This window comes from Mauremys mutica, chromosome 3 (assembly GCF_020497125.1).
Source record: "Mauremys mutica isolate MM-2020 ecotype Southern chromosome 3, ASM2049712v1, whole genome shotgun sequence".
Classification (NCBI taxonomy): domain Eukaryota; kingdom Metazoa; phylum Chordata; order Testudines; family Geoemydidae; genus Mauremys; species Mauremys mutica.
The window spans coordinates 164,290,798-164,314,024 of NC_059074.1; the positions used below are offsets into that span (position 1 = coordinate 164,290,798).

General features: G+C 40.8%; 1 protein-coding gene across 4 annotated transcripts in view; it reads right to left on the reverse strand.

Annotated features, from left to right (window-relative positions):
• Positions 1-23,227, reverse strand: part of KCTD3 (potassium channel tetramerization domain containing 3) — a 57,230-nt gene that overhangs the window by 25,739 nt on the left and 8,264 nt on the right. For all 4 annotated transcript variants that reach the window (XM_045011445.1, XM_045011443.1, XM_045011446.1 and 1 more), the window contains exons 2-9: positions 20,969-21,022; positions 17,435-17,480; positions 12,367-12,440; positions 11,712-11,770; positions 11,390-11,470; positions 8,826-8,966; positions 6,246-6,336; positions 1,476-1,666 (exon numbers count right to left, since the gene is read on the reverse strand). In XM_045011445.1, coding sequence (XP_044867380.1) covers positions 1,476-1,666; positions 6,246-6,336; positions 8,826-8,966; positions 11,390-11,470; positions 11,712-11,770; positions 12,367-12,440; positions 17,435-17,480; positions 20,969-21,022 — 737 coding nt within the window. The remainder of the gene's footprint in view (positions 1-1,475; positions 1,667-6,245; positions 6,337-8,825; positions 8,967-11,389; positions 11,471-11,711; positions 11,771-12,366; positions 12,441-17,434; positions 17,481-20,968; positions 21,023-23,227) is intronic.

Sequence of the window (23,227 nt, forward strand, 5' to 3'; positions counted from 1 at the left end):
AAGAAAAATTAAATATCCATGAATACAGATAAACCTTTATCTTGCATTTTGGAATGCATGTTTTAAAGTAAATTTTGTCTTTATTTTAAATAAGCCAACCTAAACTGAAACTCCCAAATATTTTAGACCATATTTAATAATTTTACTTCAAATTACATTAGTTCCCATCATATCCTACGTCTTACTACTTCAGTGTTAAAAGGAAAGAGCGATAGAGAATGAACTGAACAAATTTGCAGCCAATTTCAGAAAAATGTCTAAATTAACAGATTACAATTATTCTTGTTACTAAACTTATTAAATTAAATCTATGGTGACAGTACTTTATGGCTGGAGGAAACAGGTTGTCACTATCTTTTGAACCATGACTTACATACCATTCTTGGAATCGAGGATATTCCCAATTACCCTCCTCTCCTCTTTCCCCAAAAGCCCATTATTCATGTTTTTAAGCAATTACATATTTTAATAAATCAGACAAACCATCAATCACAGCTGTACTAAGGAATGTTTGTTTCTCTGAAAACCTTTTCCATATTTATATGACCTCTAGTATTGTGAACCCTTTGGTGCTAAACCGTTTGGGACCCAGTACTACATGCCCACACTAATTTAATTTGTATTTTTGTTTAAAATGCTGACTACTGGTGGCAAATAGCGGTCTCCAAAATTCTATTTAGGAACTGCATTTTATAAGATTAGCAAAAGCAGACAAAAAAAGAATCGATCTAAAATATGACCTACTATAGAACAAAGCAAGAAAAAAAGGATAACAAGTTGGCAATCCTTTTAGGGTGCATCTAATCTGCAATAAAAGACCCGAGGCTAGCTTGTGTCAGATAACTTGGGCTCACAGGGCTCAGGATGCAAACTGCAATGTAGACGTTCAGGCTCTGAGACCAACCCACCCTCCCCATCAGGTTTAGGAGCCCAGGCTCCACACCAAGCCCAAATATCTACACTGCAATTTTTAGCCCAGTACCCCAACCCCTGAGAGCCGAAGTGAATTGACCCCAGCTCTGAGACGTAGTGCCATTGGGTTTTTTATTGCAGTGTGGGTGTACCCTTAACCTTTCACCTCAAAGTCTTCTGTTCAAATTCAACTTGTAGGGCTAAAGAACTGAGTCTAATGGATTGAGTTAAACTCTAATCCATGTTGTCAGATTAAACAAGCTACCAATGATACTGTAACATGAATGATGGCTCTGAATTGCCTCTGCCCAATAAAGAGACTGATTTTTGGATTGTATTGCTTTTCACTCACTCAGAGGGAAGCGTCTCCAGATCAAAATGAAGGGCAGAAAGGTACACATAAAAATTCCAATATCAGATTGCTGTACCAAAATTCATTTTTTATTAAGTCTGTGTAAAATGTTTGTTATGAATTATCCAGTCAGACTACATGTGAAACTATATTTTTATGGGTCCGAAGATATTAGCAGTAAGACATCGTCACACAAAACTGTCATACCCACCAATTTCACTACCGCTACCACCATCCTGAACGCTCCACAGGATGATGCTACTCTCAGAGGCAACAGCAACCATCTTATCTTTGTCCCCGTGTGGACCTCCAACGACCTTGGCATTCAGAGCCACTCGTTCGATAGTCCAATCCAGATATGGACTTGTGAAAACCTGTTGCCATCCTGAAGATTCTTTGATTCTGGGAAGGATGAGAATTAAAAAAAATACACTTTCCAAACAGCCTCAGTTTGGAGTTTGTACCTATAGTCAGTCTTACAAGCCAATTATATTTCCTTTAAGTTATAAAACAATATCAAATAAAGGATTCTGATATTAATATACTTTTCACAGGCCTACAGCTATAAAAATACAGAAATGCTGAACTAAATACCATGTTAAAGGTTAAGTTATTGGGCCTTGGTACTGCAGAACATATCTTCTGCTAGGCAGCCTCAGAAAAGTAGGTGATATTGTGAGATGCAACACCCAGCCAGAAGGAAACAAGTAAAAGATGGAATTTTAGTCTTATTGTCTTGATTTTGCCAATTTCAGATACAGCTTTAAGGTTCTGCCCCAACTCAACAATTCCTAGGGATCCTACTCATGCTCAACTGAATGTGAATTATACAAAACACTGATTTATGTATAATTGTGCTATCTAATAAATACAGCAATCTCTACTCCATTTCTATTTTCTGCCACTCTGCTACACTGTGTGATCTAGACTGCATGACATTGCCTAGAAACCTTAGGTCTAAATAATTCTTTGCCAATGCTTAGAGGTTTTCTTTGTAATTCAGTGTTACTGACACACAGTGCAATGCAGAAAACCGTGAGAAGGGATGCAACACACAGACGGGGTGGGGGGGCAAGAACACCAGTAAATGGAAAAGTGAAACAAAATTGGAAGTGTAACAGACAAAAAACAGAACACTTACAGAGGAAAAAATATTGAAGAGTAAGGCAGAATAGAAGAAAAAGATGATTAATTAAACAGTACACAAATGTTATAAAACATTTTTGATTAAAAATGTAAAATACTTAGAATGGACCATTCTCTGAAAGTTACAAAGAAGCAAGACATAATATTGCAGTTCTTATTTAAAAGTCTGTATTTTCACTTTTACTCCCTCAAATTTCAATGTGACATAATTTTACAGTAGAGTAAACCAAATCCCACCTTGAATCCCTATTTAAATTCTGCATAACTTTTAATGAAAACAAAAAACAAAAAAAACCTTTGTGATTAAGTTTGATTTTACTCCACTTGTCACAGCAAGAAGGCAAAAACACAAGAGAGTGTTTTAACACTTTTGAGTTATTTCTTTTCTAGTGTGAAATTAACAAATCTATTTGCCCACATATACAACAACAAAATATGTATTAAAATGAGTAAAAGACAAGGACCAGCCCTAGAGTAAGCACACAACTTAATGGAAGTTGCATTCTATTTATCTAGGGAAGATTATGGCCTACTAGATCTCATTCACAACCCAAGGCTCTATATCAGCCTAGTTAAGCCAAATGGGGGTACCTCTTTCTGTTGAAATGTTAGGATCAGTGTGCTTGGTGAACACAGCTCCTGCATTACAATTAATTTTAGGTGTTTATATTTTTATTTACATCTATGTAATTGAATGTTTTATGACCAAATAATATGTAAATGACCATCTTGGACATTTTTTCTGTTTACCTGTATGCCGCTTTATTACTGGCTTGATCAATCTAGGCCAGTGGTTCCCAAACTTTAACAATCTGTGAACCCCTTTCACTAAAATGAAAACTCTCGCAAACCCCCTCCTAAAAATGAGTATTTCTAGGGATTTTCTCCTTTATCTGAGTATAAATTATAAAAGCAGTGATCTTGGAAATATAAAAATTTGTTTTTACTATTTATTATTATTAATCATTACAGTATTTTTATTACATTATGAAAACAGCAACACTCTTCCAAAATCTCACTTTCATAGCTTGTATCGTTTTGAATAAGCCTGTAATAAGACACGGCTCCTATGTTTCATCAAGTAGTATCAGGTGTGAAACAGCAGAAGGTATTTAAAAAGCCAACTCAAAGAGTTCCTCCTACACAAGCATTCAGGTCTTGAGCAGTCCAGGCAAATAACGCACCTTACAACAAAGCTTAAACTTGTTCTTCATAATAATTTTAAAAACAATACTAGCTGCCTATTTAATTTTAAAAACAGCAAAAAAATATCCACCTCCCTTTCCATTTCTTATAAGGAGTCTTGAAGTTTAAATCTCCTCAGGGCTGGTCCACACTAAGAATCGGGGTCGAACTAGGGTACGCAAATTCAGCTACGTGAATAGCGTAGCTGAATTCGAAGTACCCTAGTTCGAACTACTCACCCGTCCAGACGCCGCGGAATCGAAGTCCGCGGCTCCAAGGTCGACTCCGCCACCGCCTTTTGCAGTGGTGGAGTACCGGAGTTCGAACTATCGCTTCCGGAGTTCGAACTATCGCGTTCAGATTAGACGCGATAGTTCGAACTCCGAGAAGTCGAACTCACCGCGTCGACCCGGCTCGTAAGTGTAGACTAGCCCTTAGTGTGGTAGATAAGCTTGCTTTCATCTGCTTAGCTCTTGGAAATCCAGGGGCTCCAAGCTGCTGGCCCCATGTTGCCCAGGGTTCCTCGGGACAGCTCTGTCCACCATTAGGGAATTCCCCCCCCCGAGAACCCCCTGTAACATTTCATGAACCCCAGTTTGGGAACCACTAGCAACTGCAGCTGTCATTATATTGCATTTTTCCTACAGGACTGCATTTTTAAAAAGATCTTGGACACTACAAATGCCAAATACTTAAACTTATGAATTTAAGAAGTTTTAAAGGATTCCACAATTTTCATTTGCAAGATGAAATGCTGTTGTTTTTTTTATTAAGGATGCCCCTTTTTTTGTAGGCTTTACAAAAATGAAATTTTCTAAACATTTAAAGTATGAGACATATTTGAAGTGTTCATTTATCATACGTCCTTTCAAGCATTATGATTTATTTTAGAAATATAGAGTGACTTAAAAATATTTCTAACCACATGGGCTTCACAACCAATTCAATGTAAATTGCTACTTTAGGACTTCCCTTTTTTTTTTTTTTTTTTTTTAAAGCAACAGCACTTCCTTCTCTAGCCTCTACATTCTACAGAGGCAATGCTACCTCAAAATAGCCAAACTATCTGGTTTAATCATGCACAGGTATTAGGGAAATATGCTAGCAATTCATGGGTACAGTTACTTTAAAATTACTACCTCCCAGGTGCCAGATTAATCTAAAAAAATGCTGGAAAAATTCCATTAGTTCTAATATAAGTGGGAACAAGCTACAACAAACATGCCTCTCCTGAGGCTTCAGAGACAGAGCTCCAGCCCAAGCCACAATTTCAAAGCGCTGTCTACGCAGCTATTTTTAGATCTCGAGCGCAAGCCCCGCTAGCTAGCGCAAGACTATCAATCTGGGCCAAGAGGCTCACTTCCACTGGCAGTGTAGACATACCCCAAGAAACAAAGTTCATCAGAAGATGAAGTTTGGGAAGAGGGGAAAAATAGGAAGATTATTAGCATATATGGCTTGTGTTACGCAGGTCGGCCTAAATGAGGAATGATAATGTAGTAGAGCAAATAAGGTTTAGAGAGAAGGAATTCAGAGATCAGAAATGAGCCATACTGAGTCAAGACCAAGGCAAGGGAATGACTAAGATGGTGAGCACTGAGTCAGTATACAGCTGGATATCAAATTCAGAGGTTCAGGAAAATAAGCTGAACCTTAACACCACTTTATCAGTTGCTGTAGACAAGAAATCATTTTTCCACACATGCAATAAAATATTGCACAACTGGCTACATAACATATGAGAAATATTTTCTCCTTTTGAAAACAATCTTGTAATGTTCTATTGTTGGAGGTAGGTTCCTAAATAATTTATATTAAGAAAATGTATCAGTAAAGCAATTCTGCACCCACTTTTTACTGAACCCAGTCTAAGTTACTTGTTTACAAATATCTTACATACATATCCTATTGCACAACAAAGCAACAAATTCTTACTCGGCTATTACACAGCCCAGTTAAATAGCTAAAAGCCTGACGTTTTTTAAGACAGAGAATCCCAAACAGTCACTTTACAAATACATAAAAGAAAGCAGAAAGCCAGACAAACAGCAGAGTGACCTTCCCACAGCACAGGCACGAGTTTTTAGAATATTGCAATGCTTTAATCTGAACCCATTTCCAAGACACCCATATTTTTCAATTTCTTGTTAGGTGTATAGTAGAAGGAAGATTTGAAATGAGTTACAAAAACCTTTTAAAAAATCCTGTATTAAATACAGTTGATCAACCAATTAAATCAAAAGTCCAATGTCAATTACTCAACTTTCTAACTATCAATAGTATCATAAAATCAATTTTTTTAAAAATGTAAGCAAAAGTTTCAGGGGAAGTCCATCACTGCAACAGCAAGGTATTCAGAAGCTGCATTGGGAATGGGGTGAACTAGAAGAGTTAAAAATTCTTCCCCATATTGTGTCTGCCAACACTATACACGGCCTATCAGTACTCAAAAAAATAAAACAACAACATGGAACACATGCAGTGTGTGTGTTCAACTATCAAATTAAATAGAACTATGAAATTTCCTAAAACTTAGCAGAAATTAGCAACATAATGTTCAGTAAATCAGCAAATTAAAACAGTTTGTGTAGAAGGAAAGGAAAATCAAGTTCAAAACCCAATCCACCAGAAACTACTAAGTCATTTATACCTATAGCAAACAGCAAAATGGGCATAGGCAGCTACAATCCAGTTATGGTGACCAGCTACTATCAGAACCTTTCGTGGATCCACAGGAAATCCTAGAAAATAGTAATGAAAAGAAAAGGGTTATCCTCAGTTACAGACATCATTCTTTAACCAACTTAAATATACAAGGTGAGAGACTGGGAGACCATATCCAAAAGTCTCAAACTAGGACTGTTTTGTAGAAATGAAGCTTTGCCTTCTCAGATGGTGTGCACCAGCTGTACATATAACAAACAAGCTAAGTACATGATTGACAATATATCTTAAATCACTGTTACAGATCTGTCAGCGTTTTCGATATCTGAATCTATAGGACTTTTATGTTCTTTCGTATAATGAGGAAACACAGCTAATAATTACTACATCAAAGGTCTCATAAGAAGTAGAAACTGGCAGGTAAACTGAATCTGGGCTGTGCTCTTGCAAAAAGAGGGCTTTTATTTTTAAGTAACTTCTAATGTGTGTCAAATTGGTCAAATATCTGAGAATAAGCTTCAAGTTTACCTGTTGGCTCAAGTTTACCTGTTGGTAGATAAAATTATGTTATGAAAAAGTGGCATTTTCGAAAGCAATCATTTTAGCAGGAGATAGCAAAGATCCCTATATTTAGTTTGCCTAATACTTGCCATTATAAAAAAAAAATTCACATGACCTCTGAATATCTCTAATTGTATGAAGAAGGCGTTAGACATTCAGCAGCAGGAATGCCCTGGGGTAAGGGGCATGCCTTTTGCTGGTCCATGGAAACCAGTCAGGTTTGGCCGAGTTACAAGGTATTACAAGTTTGGGAAACTATAGATTTTTTTGGCCACATAGCAAAAATGCTGATGATTCTAAAGGTCTGCACATGTACCTTGTCTCAGTGCCTCACTGTAGCATTCCACAGAAAGCTGGGTAGGACACAGACAAAACGGATCCAGCAGCAGCACCAGGAGACACTGAACGGGGGAGTGGTTAAATCACAATAGAAGAGGTGGGGGATACATAATCTTGGGGAAGCACACAGAACATGGAGGGATTGCGACAGGGGCACAATACATATGCTGGAAGGAGTTATGGCTGCAATCAAGCAGGCCTTTAAATCGATAGGCAATCAAAGACCTTGTTAAATCCAATGGGTATGCTAACCACCCCTTTTCAGGCTAACTGGAAGGAGCACTTAAGTTCCTTTGTGGAATAAGATAGCTGGAGACAACAGTAGCTACTGTCCAAGGCAATTGGCTACACAGTGATCCCTCAGCAGGGGTAAGCCACATGGTCTGGGGGTAGTGGGGGGTGGTTATCCTCTTTGGACTAGTTGCAAATGCTAGGGGATTGTTTGGTAAGCTGTGTGTAGGTTAGAGGGAGAAAGCCACCAGACAGCAAGAGAAGCAGTTGTGAGGGTTGCCCTGAAAGATAGCAGGACAGAGCTCACTGGGGAACAGAACTCACTGAAGAAGCAGGTGCCTATTTGTTTCTACAGTGTTCAGGGAAACTGGTCTTTGTGTACATTCTTTGTAAATAAAATAGGATTGCATCAAAGAAATACCCAACTTGTATCATTAATTTCTCCTCCCAAAAGAAATAAGTCTGCAAGCCCCAAATATTGTTCAGAGCCAGACAGACCAAAGGGGAGACAATGTTCTTTGGAGAATGAAGAGCATAGGAGGGACAGGTGAACACAAAACAAAGGGTGGAGTTACACTTGAGGACCCAGTACACAACATCCTTTGGGAGGAAGACAGAGGGACACAGTTTGATACATATCAGCTGATCCACAGCTCCTCTAGCAGCTGATCCACAGACGCTAACACTGCTGCTGCTGCCAGATATTGTGGTTAAATTCTTCAGCTCAAGTGACAGAAGTCTGTGCTGCAGTGCTGAAGGTTCAGGGTTCATATGCTGATGCATGAGAGGAAGAAGTTACAAATAAGATGCAGATAGCATAATCTGTTTTTGTCTTTCTAATGAAAACTAGGGAAGTACACATAAAAACTACATTAAAAGACTGCTGCACAGGTTTTAAAGTCAAGAACTTGAAAGTTAGGAAATGCCAGACTCCAAGTTGCCTGCACATCTTAAATTATGGCCCCTGGTGCATGTGGATGATGATATAATCTTTACTTACGTGATCACACGTTATTTGTTCTACTAAACCTTGTCATTCAATGCACAAGATGGACAGTGAATGAGGCAGAGGGTAGCAAGAAGAGAAAGGATGCTCTCTTGCATTTAAAGCACTGACTAGGACTGCAACAGAATTCTTGTGTGAGGTTAGACAAGACTACCATAATGCACATCCATACGGGGGACAAATTAAGATTTAATGCGTAACCTTAATTCGGCCATTTCCTAATTTTGTAATGCTTGACATTGCAATCTTAACACTAACCGTTTTTCATATGTAATGTTAAAGTATTGCTGAATTTGTAGTTTATATTTAAAAAACAGAAAAATATACCATTAGAGTTTGAGAATAGACATATCATTAACCTCTTAATTTGGTATTTCCACTGGAAATCCCACTGCCAGCATGATAAAAGTACATGAAAACTTTCCTTACCTAGCCTGACTGTGCCTTCCCCAGTACCAGCAAGTGTAGGCTGGACACTACCTCCTCGAACTTCACCTTCAGAGTAGTTCTGACCTGTTCTAACGTCAATACATGGCCCAGCAGTAGTGTTTATTTTACGACAGGGAATGCCTACCGAAAAAAGGAAAGACATTTTATTGTACTTCATTTACCTTTTACTGTGCCAGGATAATTTCTAAAACAGTTAATATACAAAGCACAATTAAAAACATTTACATTCTTACTACACTTGTAAGTTGTCTTTCAGAGTTAACAAAATTTGCTCTTGCATTTTATTTCCAAAACCAAATTTAGTTTAATTGATGTAAAACTTAAACAAACAGGGTTGTTCTGTCAGGTTCATAAACCAATATCAGAAATCATAAAAACATTTAAATTAGCCTAGCATGAAACCTAATAGCCAAGAATGAATTTAAGTTCACAACTAAAAGTCAAAGTACACAGGTCACAGAGGTACACAGTGACAATGTGACTACTGGGTCAGTAATCATCTATATGCTGAAACTCACCCAATACAGTAACTGTCCCTCTTCAGCAGATGTCAAATATAGTTTAACTGCTAGCGTAGACAGCACAAAACCTCTTTCTGTAACGGTGTGGAAAAGGGATTCTTCCCTTCTACACTAGTAATTAAATGTTTCTCAAATGCAGTCAGCATGGCCGTATACAGCCACTAGCGGATTTTTTTGCAGCCAAATCAGCCTCCAAAACCTGGGCAGAGATTGGGGAGGGGGCAAAGCAGTGGCCCCCTTATTGCAGCACCCAGTTGTTGCTCCTGAATAGCTGTTACCAAGGGAAGCAAGATGCACTGCCTTGGTGTTTGCACTGGTACTGCCAGCAGGGATCGGTGCCCTACACCACGTAGCCTCCTCTGAGGCTCAGGGTAGCACCTCTGGTGTCATATGGGGCCGGTGTGCATGATGCTGGAGATGGCTCTTGTCAATGGAGGGGGCTGCAGCATTCAGTTGCTGGAGCGCTCCTGGGCAGCTCCCCCACTCCTGCCTGCCTAGGTCACAGGGAGCCTGGGACTCGGCAGGCAACCAGTGAGTTCCTGACCCACCTTCCCCAGGGCAGGCTCTCTCTGAAGGATCACAAGAGGCAGGGACAGAGACACAGATTGGTGCTTCCCCAGCCTGGGGCTGCACTCGCTGTTTGAAGTTGCTGTAGCTACTGCAGCACATCAACCACTCCAGGCTTCTGTAGGGCTTGGCAGCTGCCCAGCAAAGGTGAGGGGCTCCTACTCCGTGACATGCTCTAAGCACAAGAGCAGGAGCAAAGTCCGGGTGTGCCGAATAGGGAGCTCTATTTCCTACCACCTTCCTACTACATATATAGATGACAATGATTGGACTTGTATGTGCATATTTATTTGTTTTTCCTAAAGTTAACTAAGTATTTTAGGAAAAACTGTCAGAGCAGCCACCAGCAAGAGTCAGTGGCCACACTCCAAGACTGCCAAAAAAATCTGTTGCGAGAACCCCTTCTTTTTGGCATTGGCTTGAGATGGCCCTGTGCTAGGGACTGGTGTCAGCAACAGGCTAATTTTCCAATTTGTAATTAAGACTCAAGGCACCAGCTGTGCTGTTCAGACCATTGTTGTTGATCTTGGAATGAACCTTCATTTCTTAATATGGCACATTGGTGTAATTTTTCAAAACAAGTCAGTTTGCATTGAAAAATCATCTTCTTCCATGGAGAGATGAAAAAATACGAATCACCTACCTCTACGGGAAATGGTTTCATGTTAGAAATATCTACCCCACTTATATTGCACAAGGAAATCTCTAATGTAGTCTACTCTCAATTCCACTTTGGTCTGCATTAATCCATTGTGTTTCCCAGCCACTTAACCTGCACTATTTCATAATGCATACAGAAGACTAGCAATACAAACATACACCAAATTCAAGAATACACAATATTGCACCAAGTGTTACAGCTTGTCTGCGTTGGCAGCGTGGTAGGCTCCATGCCTCAGCAAAAGAGCAGGCTCATCCACACCGTGGTGTGCAGCTACATGTGGCTGCCTCCCCACTACCAGAGCCTTCCCCTGCAGCGGGGAAACCCACCTGCCTGGCACAGCGGGCGTGCTGGGGCTGGGGCCACGCCGCCCACTAGGCACGCTGGGGCCGGGGCACAGGGGGGTGGAAGGGTAGGGGTGAGGCCTCGGACAATTCACCTGCCACCCATGGGGAAAAGGCTTAGGCAGTGAGATGCTATAGTGCTAAAAACAGCAGCGTAGAAAGGGGAGGCACTGCTTGAGTGTGTAGAGAGCTGTGTAGGGTATATACCCCAAGGTTCTGGCATGTCTTTACTCCATATGCCTAAGCAGTTCCTCACCATCTACACTGTTATTTTTACCCATGCTACAGGGGTGTATGTATGCAATAGGCTGCTCTAAGTGTAGACATAATCTTAAAATTAAAGCCTCTATCATCGATAGTAGAAGATGACAGATTACATAACTATCCAGTGTAAAGATCAATGGAATGGAAGTAGTATATGAAGTACACAGTGAAAGAATATAGAAGTACCTGGTGGAGGCAGATAGCCATGAAAAAGGACACTGCCACATGATGAGCGTTCCAGCTCTTCACATAAGAGTAGTCTTCTTACTAAACAAAATATATATTAACATCAAAAGCAAAGAACTTCAATTAAGTTTTATTTTCTCAAGCTTCATTTAAAGAGGTTGATGAGATTTTAAAAATATCTACTTGAATATTGTCAACTTCAGCACAAATAAGTTCAGCAGTCTTCTGGCTCATAATTGTCCCAAATCTTAGAATCATGAGTAGGTTATTATTATGGCAGTGCAACCATTAGGAACCACATAATTTTAATGCAAACATTTACCTAAAGGAGTGATTCCATAAAATTCAGCTTCATGCCTGAGAACATTAATACTCACTCCCCTGGAAAAAAAAACAAGAACAAAGGAAAGCAATGCCTTGAAATCACTTTTTTTTTCCCCCTTTGAAAAAAGAAGATTGATTTTTTTTTAAACTAGGTATTATATCTTGGGGGATCATAAAGTAAAAACTAGAAGTGTGAGTTCACACAATAAATATCAGACCTGAACCTCCTTATTTTAATAACTGAACACAACATTTCCACCTCAGAGCTGGACTCAGTCTTTAGCAGGAGTTACAGTAATCTTTATGGGTACAGATCACTCCATTAAAAATACAGAAAAACCCACAACAAAAGATTTGATTGAGAAATGTATTGTACTGAAATGGTTTAAATATATGAAATTGTATTCAACTGAAGTTTAATAAATTCTGTCCATTCTGTCACCTGCACAAAACATGGAACTAAGGAAATAGGACCTGAGTCCACAGATTAGACTGTGCCAGTGAGAGACTTAGAAAGTACCAGTCAGATCCCACAGTCACAGAACATCTGACTGATCAGTGGAATTAAAAAACTCCTATCAAAAAGGATTTTAAAATTTCCACCCATGTGAACCGTACTGAGAAGGATTTTTAGAAGAATTAGAACTTCTTACCGTAAGTCTAGCTCCTTTGTACGAAGAAAATTTAAAATGGGTGCAAATGCCGCTGGATCTCTATCAATAAATATCTACAAATAAAGACAGTTAATTTATTCTTTTTTGCATTAAGAGTTTGCTTTTGAGTAACAACTATATTACCATTCTTTTGAGGTGCCCATCAGTCTCATGTCCCATAATGATATGTGGTATTTAACCATGTGAGGCACTCAACTCGTAAGATTTAGCCCAGAATGTTTAGATACAAACAAAACAAGAAGTTTCTGCCCCATCTTCTCTACATAGGGTATGTCTATACAGCAATTAAAAACTCATAGCTGGCCTCTTCCAGCAGACTGGGGCTCGGGCTGCAGGGCTTTTTTAATTGCAGTGTAGAGTTCTGGGCTCAAACTGCATCCTGAGGTCTGGGACCCTCCCGCCTCACAAGTCCTAGAGCGTGGGCTGCAGCCTGAGCCCAGAAGTCTACCCTGCAATTAAACAGCCTTGCAGCCCAAGCCAGCTGATGTGGGCCAGCTGCAAGGGTCTAACTGCAGTGTAAACATATCCATAGAGCACACACTGCAGCCCTGACTCTTAAACACACACCCCAACCCTACTGCAAACAGAGTTTTTACCTGGAAAAAGAAGTCCACTAGGGACTTTGCTATTGATTTTATGTGGAAATGCTACTGATACTAAGATACTAAGGAGATGAACAGCAGTATAAACCTCTACAATAGATTGAAATTTTTCAAGTCTATCTCAAAAGATTGAAATTTTGCTTGACTCTTTGATGAACAAGCAAAATATAATTAATTATCGTCATCACAAATGTCATATTTTAAGGTCAAGAAAAGTTTGTGTGCTTGGGCTAGTATACTTTTTTTTTTTAAAATGTGTAAGCCTCCCCCTCCATTATTGATATGACTGTAGTTCACAAGTTTGATTAAAGGAAAAGAAGTTTATTTGTAAACGGAGTATCATACATTATGCACTAAGAACAGGAGTACTTGTGGCACCTTATAGACTAACAAATTTATTTGAGCATAAGCTTTCATGGGCTAACACCCACTTCATCGGATGCATGCAGTAGAAATTACAATAGGAAGATATATATATAAAAAAACCATGAAACAATGGGTGTTACCATACACACTATAACGAGAGTGATCAGTTAAGGTGAGCTATTACCAGAAAAAAGAACAGGAGTACTTGTGGCACCTTAAAGACTAACAAATTTATTTTAGCATGAGCTTTCATGAGCTACAGCTCACTTCTTCGGATGCTTAGAATGGAACACACAGACAGGAGATATTTATACATACAGAGAATATTTAAAAATAAACGATATAAAGTGTTTGAGGCTTCAGTTATTGCGTCATTGGGGGTAACATACAGGTTGTAGGGGGATGTTAGTGTTTTGGTATTGGACGGGATATACATATACACAGTCTGTCATGTCCCCAATGCGGGGTATACGGTGGGTGAGTTCAAGGTACAGCCAGCAAGCAGTGAGGGTACATCACTCATACAAACAGGTAATGGATAGTTGTGGGCATGAATAGATGAGCGGACTGGGTAATGATGATAGGATGACCCTCACAGGGCAGAGTTCAGTTTGGTTGGTTCAGGGCTCAGGGGATAAAGTCCAACAGGGGAAGTTGACAGGTCTCTTCCGCCTTGTGAGTGCACGAAGTCACGCTGGCTTACTCTTGGTATTGACGGTGGCCGGTGACTTGCTCTGTGTAAATGTCTCTGGAAAAGGTGGAAGTATGCATAACAACAGGAAAAGTCTAATCAATTGATTAGATGAGCTATCATCAGCAGGAGGAAAAAAAACTTTTTGAAGTGATAATTAAGATGGCCCATAGAAGGTGTGAGGAGAACTTAACATAGGGAAATAGATTCAATTAGTGTAATGACCCAACCATAACAAAAAAAACTTTTTGTAGTGGTAATCAAAATGGCCCATTTCCAGCAGTTGACAAGAAGGTCTGAGGAACCGATGGGTCATACACAAAGTAAAACTATATCCCCATGTTTATTTTTCCTCCCTACGGTTCCTCACACCTTCTTGTCAACTGCTGGAAATGGGGCATGTTGATTACCACTACAAAAAGTTGTTTTTTCTCTCCTGCTGGTAATAGCTCACCTTAACTGATCACTTGTTAGTCTTTAAGGTGCCACAAGTACTCCTGTTTTTTTTTCTCCTTATAGTGTATACGGTAACACCCATTGTTTCATGTTCTCTGTGTATATAAATATCTTCCTACTGTATTTTCCACTGCATGCCCCCGATGAAGTGGGTGTTAGTCCATGAAAGCTTATGCTCAAATAAATTTGTTAGTCTCTAAGGTGCCACAAGTACTCCTGTTCTTTTTGCGGATACAGATTAACATGGCTGCTACTCTGAAACCTGACATTACGCACTGCAGATGCAAAGGACTGTTAAAGTTACTTTGCAATGTTGTTTGTTGATATTACATTTAGCAATACTTTTCAATGTCATGCACAGGCTCAACTGTTAAAGAGACCAGATGGATAAGGTAATATCTTTTATTGGACCAACTTCTGTTCGTGAGACAAGCTTCCAAGCCATGATTTTTAGTGTCTAGCAGAATAATAAATTTAAGCTTCAAGGCTCACTTGAAAATGTTGTGCAGATTTCCTTTGAGGATGAAGAATGATAGGTCAGATATAGATTGATTGCTTTCTGAAAAGTGTTCACCCACAGCGACACTGGATTTAAGTTTTATTACAATAATCTGTAATCCAGTAATCCCCTCTTTTTGTCCTATGACTGCAGAGGTGTTAATGAGCTACTCAACCGGGAATGGTCCCTTACAATATGTGCTAACTACTTATGTTAAATAATCTGTTCCACTTTGCATTTTGCTGTGATGCTGGGAGTAACTTTCCCAGACTTGAAGAAGAGTGCTATGTGACTTGGAAGCTTGTCTCTCTCACCAACAGAAGTTGGTCCAATAAAAGATATTACCTCACCCATCTTGTTTCTCTAATATCCTGGGACTAACACGACTACAACCACACTGCACACAAGGCTGAATTTTGTAAATTAGGAATATTTTCTGATTATGGCTCCCTCAGTTTAAAAGTATTAGTTTTTAACAATGAGCAAAGCAATTAGCAAGTTTAAACCATTTGCTTCTGGGTATGTAAAGGGAGAAGTAAAGAAACATTGGTGTAGCAATATGCACATTCCTTTATCTTCCTTTTTTATCCATATTAGAATGGAAACAAGGACCATGAAAAGAAAGTAGGCAAGAGGATCTCTTTCCTCCTGTTGTTTGTTGACCTTCATTCAAATGGTCACACCTGCAAAACTTTACTTCATAGGACAAAACTACCTAGACATACCCTATTTCCCCTCAAATCTTACTTTCTTCCAAATCTATGCTATCTTACAGGGCAGTTAATACTTCCAAAACTTGTGTTTCCCATACTGGAAACCTGAACAATTTAACTGATAGTGTTTGAAGTAAAAAAAGATACCCATACCAAAAGAAAAAGCACAGAACTATGCTTGCTCTGGGCATTTGTTATGAAGCCATTCATTATGCATCCTGTTCTGAAAGTTCACTGTGAGGTTCCTTCATGATATATGAAATATCCTATTCAGTTTATATGGGTAACATTTTCAAATGCACCTAAGTCATATAGGGTCAAAGGGACTTAGAAGTCTGTGCCCCATTGACTCCTAAATGACTTGAGCACTTCTGAAAATGTTACCATTAGCTTTTTAATTAAAATTGACTTTTTTGCGTCTTCTGGTGGTGGTCATTTGATGGAAAAATGACATTGGCATACAGGGGGGTATGAGTGTAATATATCTCATTGAAAGATGACAGAGCCAGAAAGAGTTAATAAACTCACAGACTGACCTGACCCATGGCTGAACTTTAGAGACTGGTTAGGAAGATAGTAAATGAATAGAGCTTTGAAATGCAGGCCTGCATTGTTAGAGATGGAAGGGAAGCTGTTTGCTCATGTTTTTTGATGTAAGCAAACAAGTCTTGTCTATTGCTATAGCTCTAATTCAAAGATCAAAAAAAGGAGTATTAGTATTTAGGAAGACACTTGAGAGAAATTGTATTATTGTCTATATGTCTCTTTGAAGGTTGTGGTAACCTGTATCTGAACTGTTTAATGGATAAATTATCCTGTGCTAATTGCCATGATGTTTGGAAGAAGGAAAGTTAAGCCTATTGTTTTCTCAGGCCAAAAGGCTGCAGGAAATGTATAAAAACCCTGGGACATGATCCTTCTTCATCTCAGATCTGCTCTGAGTTTCAAGAGGGGGAAACCTTAAGCCATAATAAGGACTGAGATCCCCAGTCACTGACTGGAGTCACCCTGAATATGGACGTTGGACTATAACCTATGGTTATAAAAGGACTTTTGGCAACTACAAGCTCATCTCTGCTATGTACCTGAACCTCAAGAATTGAATTCAAGTCTGTATATATATATTGATCTTTTAACCAACACACACTCTCTTTTCTAATAAATTTTAATTAATAGATAAGAATTGGCTACAAGCGTGTATTTTGGGTCAGATCTAAGTTATCATTTGACCTGGGTCTGGGGCTTGGTCCTTTGGGATCAGGAGAACCTTTTCTTTTATATGAGGAGATAAGATTTTCAGTAATCACCATCATATCTGACATGTTGTGTCTGGATGGAGGCCTGAGGCTGGGCACTTTAAGGGGACTGCATTGTCTGGACTTCTGAGTAACCAGTGAGGTATTACAGAAGCTGTTTTGTGCTGGCTTGATAAATCTAACTGTTGGAATATCCACCAGTTTCTGGGGTTTGTCTGCCACGTTCTGTTTGCAGTTCACCCTAATTGAGTGACCTCAGCTGGCTCCCACGGGCAGCATCGTCACAGGGGGGTCAGATGTTAGTCTGCTGTATTTACTGTATTTATATAACTGATCTATGTATCAATAATATAATAAAATATAGAACTATTAGTATGAGCTTCAGTATAGAAGTTATTTCAGCTAAATAGATCCAATTTGGAAATAAGTATTCATTCTTATAAATTATCAGTAGCATTACTCACAGCACCAGTTTCATCTTTAAGTGTTGAAATTCTTCCACTCAGTAAACTGAAAAGCATAAAATATTTGTTTGAGTTATTATGCAGTCTAGAAGGAGAGAACATTAAACATGTTGTAGTAAGATAAACATAAACTCTTGTGTCAGAGGCCCAGTCTGAGGCCTGAAGCCTGAACCAAAGTACTTCCAGGCATTTCTAAGCAAAAGCTGGGCTGTGAACCAGAGGCAGGCCCCACTCACAGAAGATGGCAAGAAGAGGGCTGCTAGAAGCAGGTGCATCCACACGTAAGTGCTAATAAGAGGAACTTGTGCCAAGATGGCACCAGAACACGCCACAGAGATAACGAGGAACAGGCAGGTGCATCTTAAAGACAGGGTCAAAAAAACAGAACGATGGATAGATCTGTCTGAAACCACATGATCAAAGGAGGAGACAGCCCCCAATAAGTCAAGGGGCTGTACCTCAATACGTCAGTAGGGATGAGTAATCTGTCCTGTAACTGTATAAAAGTAGGTCCCAGACAGCACATCTTTGTCTGGCCTAGGAGGCAGTGGAAAGTCCCACCACTGACTAAGCCGGTCCATTGCCGGGGGCACAAATTCGTAGTACGTCTTGTAGAGTCTATGGAAAACTATTACTGTGCTTCGTTTGACAATAAACCTGGCTCGGGTTCCTTCATACCTTACTAGAGTGTGGTCTTTGGGGGTTCTCTCGGGGTTTGCTGTGTCAGCTATTTGCGCAGAACTGGGGCAGCACACAAAGGGAACACTCACGCAGCCAACTGCTATCATCATCGAACAAGAGCACAGCACCACACCGGTAGCTACTGACAACACACGTGCAGAAATATTCTAACACTCCATTATACAAATAACCCAACTATATTTCCATGACACAAAGTTAGAAATCCCCTAATAACTGAGCAAGCATCAAGCTCCAAATCTTCCAGGCAGTATGACTCCATGAATTCTTCATGATCTCTGGAAGGAAATTAATGAAAAACTCATCCAGACACCTTTTTGTTGAAGCTCTGATTTATACTCCAATGTTATTGTACTAGCGTAAAAATTAGCGATCTGCTGAGATCCTTTAGCATGGAAGATGGGAATTGCAGGGCAGGAAGGGGGTTGGTTCCCTGTGCTGCCTCCTCCTCCGTATAGCATAGAACAGGAGGACATCTCCCTGGAACTCCATTTACTTCACGGTTTCAGTGTAGCTGCCAGAGATATTGCTGTCCAGCAGCCTCATTCACCAGGATTCTTCTTTCATCCTCTTCAAACATGAAAGGCAGAAAGCCATGGTGATGTGAAAATTCCACCATCGCTTATCTCCCTCTGTGAAGATACCAGCTGCCAGGGATAGGAACTTGGAGTTCTGACAGCCTGTTGCTAGGTGAAGGCATGGTGGATTAGCCACTGGGCTGATGGGGCCTGTGCTCAGGGGCCCTGGCCAACCGGGGCTCTGGAAAAAATCTGCCCCTGGATGGTGGAAGCCAGGAGCCCCACCTTGCCAGGCGGGAGGGAGACACCCTCATGCCCTGCCGCCTGGCAGCAGCATCAGGCAGGCGGGGTGGGGGATCCTCCCCCAGAAGCCCAAGCCCAACCCCGTTCCCCGGCAGAAGCTGCAGGACAGGGGAAGCCACTCCCCCTCCCCCCCCACAGCAGAAGCCGCAGGATGGGGACAGTCCCCCATAGCAGACCCCATCCCCAACAGAAGCCAGTGCTCCCCACTCATCCCCTGGCAGAAGCCACGGGGTGGCAGGGGAAGCCCGCACACCCAACCCCACCCTCCGGCAGAAGCGCTGGGAAGGTAGGGTGCGACAAGCCCCCGTGTCCCAACCCTGGTCCCCCACAGAAACACAGGGGAAGCCCCAGCACCCAACCCCCCGCTATGGCCCTGGGACTGGAGGAGCTCTCACTCCCCACTGCACCCTGTGGCACAGTGGACAGAGTTTCTCTGGTCTTGGGGCCACGGGGGGCAGGGAAAAGTGGGCAGAAAGGAGCAAAAGACGTTGCAAGGCTGCAGTGGGAGGCAGAATGGGTGGGACCCTGGGTGGAACAGAGGTGGGCCCCAGGGAAGGGGCAGAAAGGGGTGGGGCTGTGGACAGGGCCACAGGCAGAAGAGGCGGATCGGGGGTTGCCTGAAGGCAAAGGGGTGGGGAAGGTCCCCCCACTTGCTCTGGCCCAGGAAACCTTAATCCACATGTGCTTGAAGGGCAGTCAAGGAAAGAGCGTAGCTGGAAGAAACCATGATTTTTCCTAAAAATAATGATGAAAAGCCCAGTATATTTGGGAGGGTTAGAAGTAAGTGACAAGCTTCTTTACTGTTCTGATTTGGAAGGCTACTTCCTGTAAAGAGCAAGAAATACTATTTTTTTTAAAGATAACACATTGAAAATTCTCTCACATATGAAGACAAAAGAATTTAAATATCTAACTTCTAACTCTCCTAAAGGAGTAGCATGGTATACAAAATAATGTATGTCATGGAGAAGGTAAATACGGTGCTCCTATTTATCCCTCTCATGATACAAGCACAAGCAGACATTTAAAATGGAATCTGAAAGGCAACGCATTTCAAACCAATACAAGGATTTTTAACAATGCATAATTAATATGTGGAACTTATTGCTACTAGATATCATTTTGAAGCCAAGGGCTTGCTAGGAGTCAAAATAGTGAGACATGAGAATATCCACAGTTTCATTAGACGGGATAAAATAATTTTTATAGAGGATAATAAACCCTCACATTCAATAAGCTAACCATTGGCTCATTGGAGAAGGATGGAGACAGAAAAACTGACCAGGTCCTCCCGACCTGGCAATATTTTTTATACGCTATGAGTAGACCAAAAAAAAAAAAGAGGGGAAAAAAATGTGTGTGTCAAATTCATAATGGGGAAACTCTTACAATTTTAATTACAGAAGCATACTGTGCAACAGCAGTGGAGAAGGTGGATACTGCTGATCTAATGCAGGTCTGGCTCAGCTTCACCCACACACTGACCCTCCCACCCACAGCATGAGTATCTCAGAAAGATGAATGATCCCTTCACCATTCCATCCTCCTCCTTTGCTCTGCCCCAACATTGACAGCAGGAGGGAGTTGTAACTGAGGCCTTGGCTACACTGGCGCTTTACAGCGCTGCAACTTTCTCGCTCAGGGGTGTGAAAAAACACTCCCCTGAGTGCAGCAAGTTACAGCGCTGTAAAGCGCCAGTGTAAACAGTGCCCCAGCGCTGGGAGCGCGGCTCCCAGTGCTGTAATCCCCACAGGGAGGTGGAGGTGTAATCCCCACAGGGAGGTGGAGTACCTGCAGCGCTGGGAGAGCTCTCTCCCAGCGCTGGCGCCGTGACCACACTCGCACTTCAAAGTGCTGCCGCGGGAGCGCTCCCGCGGCAGCGCTGTACAGCTGCAAGTGTAGCCATACCCTTATGTTTTTTTCTGTAATCAAACTCTCAGAGTGGTAATGATATGAAATGCTTTTTAAATACTTAGTAATTCTACTTAGTAAAATATGTAAACATTTGAAATACCTGGAAAAAAAGGAGTCTGGAATCCACATTAGTGTTTGTCTTGAGGTGCTGAACCTGTAAGACCAAAAATTTTTTAAAAAATCAAGCATTGCACATACAGAGTATCAAGTTGAGTTTTTATTTTTTTCAAGACTGCTTAAAAGAAGCCTTAGGGTACGTTACACTGCAAAAAAAGACCCAGGGCAGCCAAGTCTCAGCGCCCAGGTCCACTAATTTGGGGTCAAGGCTCATGCTATGGGGCTAAAAACAGCTATATAGATATTTGGGTTTAGGTTGGAGCCTGGGATCTGAAACCCAGCAAGGGGAGTGGATCTCAGCCTGAAAGTCCACACTGCAGTCAAGCCAGGGTTATAAATTGGGGATGCATCACTTGGAAGTAACAGAGGAGGAGAAGGACCTCGGAATATTGGTTGGTCACGGATGACTATGAGCTGCCAATGTGATATGGCCATTAAAAAAGCTAATGCAGTTTTAGGATGCATCAGGCGAGGTATTTCCAGTTAAGATAAGGAGGTATCGTTATACAAGGCACTGGTGAGACCTCATCTGGAATATTGTGTGCAGTTCTGGTCTCCCACATTTAAGAAGGATGAATTCAAACTGGAACAGGTACAGAGAAGGGCTACTAGGATGAGCCGAGGAATGGAAAATCTGTCTTATGAAAGGAGACTCAAAGAGCTTGGCTTATTTAGCCGAACCAAAAGAAGGCTGAGGAGAGATATGATTGCTCTTTATAAACATATCAGAGGGATAAATATCAGGGAGGGAGAGGAATTATTTAAGCTTTGTACCAATGTGGACACAAGAACAAATGGATATAAACTGGACATTAGGAAGTTTAGACTTGAAATTAGACGAAGGTTTCTAACCATTAGAGGAGTGAAGTTCTGGAACAGCCTTCCAAGGGGAGTAGTGGGGGCAAAAGACAGATCTGGCTTCAAGACTAAGCTTGATAATTTTATGGAGGGGATGGTATGATGGGATAGCCTAATTTTGGCAATTAATTGATCTTTGATTATTAGCAGGTAAATATGCCCAATGGTCTGTGATGGGATGTTAGATGGGGTGGGATCTGAGTTACTACAGAGAATTCTTTCCTGGGTGCTGGCTGGTGAGTCTTGCCCACATGTTCAAGGTTTAACTGATCGCCATATTTGGGGTCGCCATATTTGAGATTGGCAGCGACCCTGGAGGTTTTTCGCCTTCCTCTGCAGCATGGGCACAGGTCACTTGCTGGAGGATTCTCTGCACCTTGAGGTCTTTAAACCACAATTTGAGGACTTCAATAACTCAGACATAAGTTAGGGGTTTGTTACAGGAGTGGGTGGGTGAGATTCTGTGGCCTGCGTTGTGCAGGAGGTCAGACTAAGATCAGAAGGGACCATTATGATCATCTAAAGTCTATAAGTCTATCAACAAAACAGTGGATGTGTAAACACTGAAATGCTCCTCCCACTGATTTAACTCTCTGGCTATGCTGACATAATAAAACCACCTCAAACAGAGGCAAAGAACTTTTTGCGACATAGTTAGAGCAACGATGTAATTAAAGAGGCTTATGATCATCGACATAACTTAAGTTGACTTAACTCTGTAGTGTAGATATGACCTTAGTACTCTTAACATCTGTGTGTTTACACAGACTGACTTGCAATTTGTTATGCTTTGTGGGAGTGTAGGGTAGAGTTAATTATCCAAATATGGGATCATTTGGGCAAGGGGTTCCTAAAATACAGCCTCCACTAAGAAAGAAAAAAAAAAACAGCAACACTGTTTCACCTAAAGCATGCAATTCCAATAATCTCCTCTAAATGGCTCCAGAATTGAGGAATCTTTGAAGACAACGTCATTAAGTGGAGCTATTGTAGACAGGAAGGGGCTGAACAGAGGAAATTTGAGGGTAAAGTTCCAAAATACTTTATACAATAAATGGATACATTTCATGATGTCTCTAAAAACCAAAGTATTTTATGAATTCATCCTTTTTCTGGCTTTGCTTCATATTTTCAGTGCCTACATTTCCTATTTATTGAAGGAAAATATTACTTTCTACCACTGCAAAAAGCAGAAGCACAAAGATCATATAAAAAACTCCTCTGTACTATATACAGTGAAGACTGCGTGTAGTCATTCAGTGGTTCAATGCAAGCATGACAATGCCAAATCTGAACAAAGAAATCTAGTGTTGGCACTGAACATGAACATGCAAAACAAGAATTTCTTTTTCCTTCCAGAAGAAAAAAAAAATGAACCAAAGCC